The following is a 7799-nucleotide window of genomic DNA, read 5'->3' as shown; positions in this document are numbered from 1 at the left end:
GGTTTATTTAACTTCAACACTTTGGTTTTAATAAAAAATATAACGGATGTTCATGTTATAATCTAAATTAGTTTTAACGTGAAAAAAGACATACAATTGTATAAACTTGTTTTACAATTTGCAAAGTTTGCATAACTCATTTGATAAATACATGATCGAACCGGTTCTAGACAGAACCGATTAGCGAGAACCGGATTTAGCGGTTCTGGAACCGAACCGGTTTACTATAATAGGTTCCGGTTCCGGTTCTATTTTTCACTCATTATCTGTTCCGGTTCGGTTCTCGCGGTTCTGAACCGTTGCACAGCCCTAGTGAAAGTTGTATGTTGTCCATGATCTGTTTTTTGTAGCACCATATTTGTTAAAAGCCTTAATGCAGCTAAGTTTAGGTGCTCAGAATCAATCATTTTTATGTCGGTTTTGAGACAAACCGCTAACTATAGTTTCCAGTCTGGTTGGTTGGGTAAGCAGAACCATCTTGATTCTTGGCAGGTCAAAACAGTTCAGTTTTGGTAGGTTGACGGCTTGAACTCGTTTTCCTTTGCAAAAATGTTTGCCGGTATTAAATTATAGATGATAAAAATGGCGTATACAATGACGCGTATACTTAGACACCCGTTTTTTATGTCATGTCAACGCCACATGGACATGTGGGCTTTTTCCAATTTTGTGCGTAGTGGTTGATATGGAAGATTGGGTCAAAATCTATTTGGGAGCTTATGGATCGGTGTATATTATCATAAGCATAAACATAAGTGAGGAAACCCGATTCATACTTAAAAGGACCTCTAGGACAGTACCATCGGCCGCCTATGACGTTGAAGTCTCTTGCAAATATTATTTAAATTAAATAAATTAATTAATATATGAAATAAAATGGTGAAATAAGGGTTTATTATTGGTTTGTAAAACAAACATATATCATTGGTTTATTATTGGTCCGTCATGTGCCTCAAACGTAGTTGCCACAAATTAATGAAGAGTTTTTTCAGCGAAAACACCCAGTGTTTGGTTGTTTCGTCCAAAAAAATAGAAAAAATGGAACGGGAATATGCCCAAAACATAATTAAACTTCACATTACATTATATGTAAAATATATCATTGCAACAGTTTTTTATATAAAAGAAGCTAACATAAAACAAACTAGTAAGTCCATTATGATCTCCTTCCAAATCATTCGAGTGTTGCTATTACTGATTCTACAACAAAAAGTAACAAGTCAGTATATAAATTTAATCAAAATCATACACACACACATATATATAGAATTATGTTTATTTCAGAAATGTTTCTTACCAATCACATTATTTCTTTTCACTACATTTTTTGAACTAGTTAGCTTGTAGTTGTATTTATAGAGATTAAATATATGAACTAGTGTTCGGTGTTCCATACTTCCATTTCACAATGTACATGACATATTTAAACTCTTAGTAATATATGTATTATTACCTCAAGTCTGTAGAGACGTGGATGAGACAGTCGCCGTAAGTGTAAGGAAGAAAATTATTATGCTGATACCAAAAATAGCAATCAGCAGATGCGGCTATTCCAGACAACGATCGCTGTTTGCTACAACAATTATGAAGCCTATTAGTCATATCTGATAAACATTTCATGCAGTCAGCCTCGGCTATGCCAAAAGTACACTGCATCGACCCGTATAAAGTGCGACCCGGCTCAGAGGTTACTGAACCAGACCCGTAACGTTTATTTTCTTTTGTTACGGCCGGCCTCTTCAGCTTATTTGCCAAATTATTCAACTCCTTCTCCAACTCCGCGGCACTATAAGGAGACTGATTTGGTGGACTTGGGAAGATGGCATAAGCCCACTCACCAAGTTTTCCAGCAGACGAAACATCGCCTGCATAACGCACCATGCAGATTACTCTTTCGAAGACTGTCCATGCCACACCTTCTTTCTGTTTAGGACATTTTTCTTTAAGATATGTATTGGTCTTGTTGACACACTCACGGCAGGCTTCCAGTTTTATATTGGGGGGGCAAACAGCGGCGGACCAGACTCCATCACTTTGCCCTATTTCGGTACCACTAATTAGTCTAATATTATTGAGAAGTGTACCCAATGCACGCTCTCGATTTATTATGTCTGCAGATGTTAACTCGCCTGTTTTACTACACATGAACGATTGATAATTAATACGTAGGCCGGGTTTTTGAGCTATGGAGAGATTAACACCGTTGCTGATTGATTGAAGAAAGAATATGAGTGAAATACGGTTTTTGGTATCCATTTTTGATACATATTGTGTTTCCATTAAACTGATATTTATGGCTATGTAAGGTAACACAATTTAAAAAGTAACTTGAATTGTGTATGGTTCTAACCGATTGATTGTAAAAAACACATTTCCTAAAGCAGAGTTCGAATTTTACAAAATTAAGTTTCTTTCTACTTAATCTGTACCTCACGCATTTAACATAATAGAGTGAAATACTATATTTGTTTGTTATACATATATTATTAGACTCAAACAAAAAAAGATGTGAGGTTTATAGGATTTTTTTTCAAAATAGGAAATTTGATGCAACGGAAATGGTTTATAGGAGAGAGAAATAGTGATAATGGTTTTAGGTGATTCGTCATTTGAAATGACGGATTACACATTAAATATACGGGCTGTTATCATGTGAGTTGGACAAGTAACTGGTGTTTCGACATTGAATTGGCGGATGTCCAGACGACACTTGCCATTTCAAAAGACAAGCGTGAATAGTTCCTGACAGAATTGACATTTGATTCGACAACTCATAATATTCATTTTTCTTTTTTATATTTGTTGTATTAATCTGTTTACTTTTATATTATTTTTTATAAAGACTAATAATTAGTATTATTTATAAATAATATAATCAACTATTAAAAATTAATTAGTATTATTAAAAATACTAATATGTTTTTACTTTTATTAATTATTTATAGTTAATTGGTATTATTAAAAGACTAATAATACTAATTAGTATTATTATATAACATTGACATTGATTAGTAGATTACTATTACATTTAATTAATAAATATAATATTAATTGAGTTTAGCCATATCTTTCTTGGTAGGTTTTTTTTTTTTTAATAAAATTGAGTTCTGTCATTTGAAATGATAAGTGTCGTCTAAATATCCTCCGTCATTTCAAATCACAAGTGTGAACATTACCCGTACCGACCAGATCTGACCCGGATTTGATGTATGGGGCGGTAAGATACACATAAATGGCTTTATTTTCATAATGTGCATCACCTAAATAACAGTTGAAGGAGGTGGAACCATTGATGGATTTGTTATTATGTTGAAAAGAGGATGATGAATAGGTTGTCATCCAGGCTATAACGTTTCATAGTTGCAACCATTTGGCGATCAAGAATCATATGATTATGAATGGTCAACAAATGAAAATGGCATTGACTACATGCACTACTAGAAAAAGAGACATTTTTCTACAACTGATTTCGTAGGAAATTTGTTGGAAAACTCACTTTCAAACAATTTTCCAACAAAAAAGTTGTGTTGGAAAAACGCATGCTTGAAAATTGTTTTCAACCATTTTCCAACAATTTTTCTTACAAAATTGCTACAAAAGTATATCGTTGCAAACTTCCTACAACTTTCCTACAAAAACTATTTTCTGATTTACAACAACATTCCAACAAATTTCCAACCAATGTTTATATATTTTCAACAAACTTCCAACAAATTATATGTTACGATTTACAACGAAATTTCAACAAAAACCAATTTATAACAAAAATAATTCAAAAAATATTTTAAAAATCTGAAATATGCACAAAAATTAAAAAAAAAACTGTAAAATTAGAAAATTTTCAAAAAAAATATTAAATATGTAGAAAAAAATCTAATATAAACCTGTTTTACAAACCAAACACACTAACTAAGTTTTAATATGTATTAAACACAAATACGATAACTGAACTACAATTAAGTACCGGGACTATCTAGTTTTCATAAAGCCTTATAATTGTTTTTGCATTCAATGCTCCATTTCTTCATGCACGAGCCGCTCACGTTGCTCCCTTTCTTCACGATCAACACATGCACGCTCCAATTGTAGCAATCGATTTTCCGACTCGTCGGGACACCCGCTCATTTTCCAATTGGGTTAATCTTGGACCTAAAAATCAAATAGTCATCTATCAATCATGTTAGATAAATGACACAAATCTTATATATAAAACAAAAATCAACCCATTAACATAAACGTACGCGAGAATCTATGTCACAAGGACCCACAACGATAGATTTGATGTGATATTCATGAATCTTTTGAAGAAATTCTGAGTTGGCAGCCTCCACAACAGCACATCGTTTGTGATATCTATTAATCTTTTCAAGAAGTTCTGAATTTATAACGCAAAAATAATAATGGGCGGTTGTTCATTAATCTTTTGTGATATCTATTAATCTTTCTATTTTTCTCTTAAGATCCTACAAGAAAGTAGCACAAAACCATATGCATCTGACCATAATCCTTTCTAGTTCTCAATAGCAAGATCATTTGCACACCAAAAACACATTTTTGATGCATTTGTCATTTTGTCCTCAACAAGAAAAGACAAAAGATTGTTGTGCAAATCACCTTACAAAATATTTATTAAGAAAACATGATAGAATACCTGCACAGCAAGTTCAGATTCCTTTTTGTAAGCAAATTTTGCTGGCAACAATCTAAACTATTGCCTCAGTTTGTATTTGTCAGTAGTAAATACTTCTTTTTGAATCTGCCAAATATAAAAAAATCAAAGGTATGCATGTGTAACCCAATGTTGAAAGGCAAATTAAGTGAAGGAAAAAAGATGCTAAATAAACATATGGTGATCATTATGATTGTAATTTATTACCTCATCTTTTGACTTAGGATCATCAGGTCTTTTGCCAGATGCTATGACAACATTTATTAGTTTTGTAAGTTAGTAGAAGTTTAAAATCATAGTATGAGAATGTTTAATGTACCGTATGTTATTATATGGTCAGTTTCTTTCGTCTACACAAGCTTCATTATCCTGGTGAGAATTTCAAACCCTTCAGCCTCCTCACCAAACACCTATAGTAGTTGAATAGCATATATCAACATAAGGTAAGACTAAAAAATTATGTGATACCTTATATCAAAAAAATAAAAATAAAATGTAACAGTTAGTATGCAATTTATAACATATTACACTAAATATCATTTTCACTCATTACAAAGATACAACCTATCCGTTTGATAAGCTCAATTTACGTATATCTCCTTGAAACGAGACACGTATATACTTCGCCTTAAAACTCAATCATGTATACACATTCCTAAAAGTCACTCAAGTACACATGGAACTATAACTCTTTCCTAATACTTTTAAATAATGTTTTTTCACATTAACTAGCCTCATAAGGCACAAATGCCACATAAAGTATGCCTATAATTATTCAACTATAAAGCATATACAAAGGTTATGCTTTTGGATATTAGTAATGTTGCTATAGCTTAAGATTGTTCACGAACTGAGGCAAACCGAGGGAGGCTTTGATCAAACTTGGTTTGGTTTGAAAACGAGCTGAACCGAGCGAACTCAATTTAAAGAAACGAGCGACATCTTTATGCTTGAACTTTGATAGGTTTGGAATCAAGCAGCTTGGTTTGGCTTTGTTTCATACAAAGTTTTAATGTTTAAATTTCTAAAACTTAAAAATACCATTAATTAAGACTTTGAACTCCAAAATTCTAGAAATACCATTAATTAAGACTTTAAACTCCAAAATTCTAGAACTCCAACTCTAAAATTTCTAAAACGCAAATTTAACAAGAAAACTTATGTATAATGAGCGGTTAGAGGCTAAATTGAACTTTCAAGTTAACACAAAAAAAGGGAAAAAAATTAACAGCCTACAAAAAGTAGTATATATATATCTATCAAATAAAAAATAATTAGAGAAAATGAACCGCACCGAACCGAAAGAGGCTTTGCTTGTGCTTGGCTTTCTTTCAAACCGAACAGCTCATTTCCAAAAAAAGCTGAAATCGAACGAGCCTTTTTCGAGTGAACGGCGAGTGCTACTATAGCTATGAAACTGTCAACACATAATTTGATATTCATCAATCATCATCATCATCATCATAAAACTATTTCACCACCGGAAATTTTCATAGGCATTTTATCAAACAGGTGGAGTGCATCACATATACCTATCTTAGATATAATCAAAGAGCAATCAGCAACCTAATACCATAAGCACAACTCCAAACTAGATTAATCCAATCAAATAACAGTTGAAACAAGCAAACATCAAAATTAACCTAAATTACCCTTGGTAAATGGACGACTTCCGAGTTCCGGCAGCGAAAGTGGCCGGAAAACACAGATTACTCCGGCGAATGGTGATGTACTTTGGACTCATCGATTACTGATTTCGCAGAAAGGAGTAATCCAGAACTGAAGATGATGAAACCTAGGGTTTTACAGAAGATGGAGAGCACAGAGAGCGTTCATTCTGTTATGTCATACGAATCCATTGAGTTGACGGAGCTTTGTTGATGGAGATCGGCAACGGCGTTTGATGGCGACCGATCGATTACTGATTTAGCGATCGATTACTCCGACGAAAACTGATTCTGCGACTCTCGATTTACTGGTAGACGATTAGATTGAAACTGATGATTTAGTACACTATTCTAACTTGGCAAAAATAACCCCTGAACTTTGACCAACATGACAGTGACCTACAAATACAATTTAATTATTTGTTGGAATTTTGTTAGGAATTTAGAAACAACTTTCCTACAAAATACTTAATAAATAACACTAATTTTCATTTTTTGGTAACCAGGCTATTATAAGCAATATAAACTTTTATATTAGTAACGTTTTTTCTTAAAAAAATAATAAATATAACTGATAAATATATTTTTTGTTGGGAAAGTTAACAACAGTTTTCCAACGAAAAAACATATTGTCACTATTTTGTTGCAATAATGTAGCAAAATTAGAGCTAGTTTTTTTTGTTGGAAACTAGTTTGGATTCTGTTAAAATTAGTTGTTGTAGGAAAATTTAGTAGGAATATGACTTGTTTTCTAGTATTGATGTGACACGGTTGTAGTGTCACATCTGAGTGTTTTTGCTCCAGTTGACAGCCCGAATACTGATTGTATCCACATAAGGGACTCCACTGATGTTGAAGTCAAAGACACCACTGTTAGAACCGGTCGGTTATGATTTTATTGATGAGAAGATTTATGATTAACTTTTATTCAATTATGTTATGAATACCGAGAACATGTGATCTATAGTCAGCAATTCGTCCTAAGTTCACATCAGGAGGATTGTCTGTTGTCTCTGATCAACGTCTTTTAAATTGTATAGTATACAGTGAAAGTTGTTTGTTGTCTCTGATCTGGTTTTTTATTTATTTATTTTTATTTTGCACCATATATGTTAAAAGCCTTAATGTAGCTAAGTTTTTGGTGCTTAGAAATCAATTAGTTTTAATGTTGGTTTTGAGTTAAACGGTAAGAATATATATATATATATATATATATATATATGTGTGTGTGTGTGTGTGTGTGTGTGTGTGTGTGTGGCTATCATGATCATTTATATAATAATTGTTCAAAATTAATTAATTATACCTTATTACTTTTTCCGTCCCCTTAAAAGTGTACACATTTCTTTTTTAGTTTGTCTCATTACAAATGTCTACTTTCAAAATTTATTAACTACTTTCCAAGTTTACCCTTTTTTGACGTTATTTTACTAATCTCGTGAAAATAACGTTAAAAGTGACGG

At 32.5% G+C, this 7799-nt stretch overlaps 1 protein-coding gene and 1 long non-coding RNA gene across 3 annotated transcripts; both read right to left on the bottom strand.

Moving 5' to 3' along the window:
- Positions 1-1449: 1449 nt before the first annotated feature.
- Positions 1450-2256, bottom strand: LOC143557240 (cysteine-rich repeat secretory protein 55-like). Its single transcript, XM_077046358.1, has one exon. The coding sequence runs from the start codon at positions 2254-2256 to the stop codon at positions 1450-1452; it is 807 nt and encodes a 268-aa protein (XP_076902473.1).
- A 1687-nt stretch (positions 2257-3943) lies between these two features.
- Positions 3944-6069, bottom strand: LOC143557218 (uncharacterized). 2 transcript variants are annotated; one of them, XR_013139531.1, is made up of 3 exons: positions 5959-6069; positions 4989-5079; positions 3944-4149 (listed from the first exon to the last, which is right to left on the bottom strand). It is a non-coding gene; the product is annotated as an uncharacterized LOC143557218 (long non-coding RNA). The 2 variants fall into 2 exon arrangements; XR_013139532.1 differs by having other exon boundaries at positions 5964-6069.
- Positions 6070-7799: the final 1730 nt, after the last annotated feature.

This window comes from Bidens hawaiensis, unplaced genomic scaffold, assembly GCF_021521415.1.
Source record: "Bidens hawaiensis isolate Kalapana, Puna unplaced genomic scaffold, B.hawaiensis_p1.1 tig00018849_1, whole genome shotgun sequence".
Taxonomy (NCBI): Eukaryota; Viridiplantae; Streptophyta; class Magnoliopsida; order Asterales; family Asteraceae; genus Bidens; species Bidens hawaiensis.
Note: the sequence above shows the minus strand (reverse complement) of the source record. Positions and strands in the feature narration are given on the sequence as shown.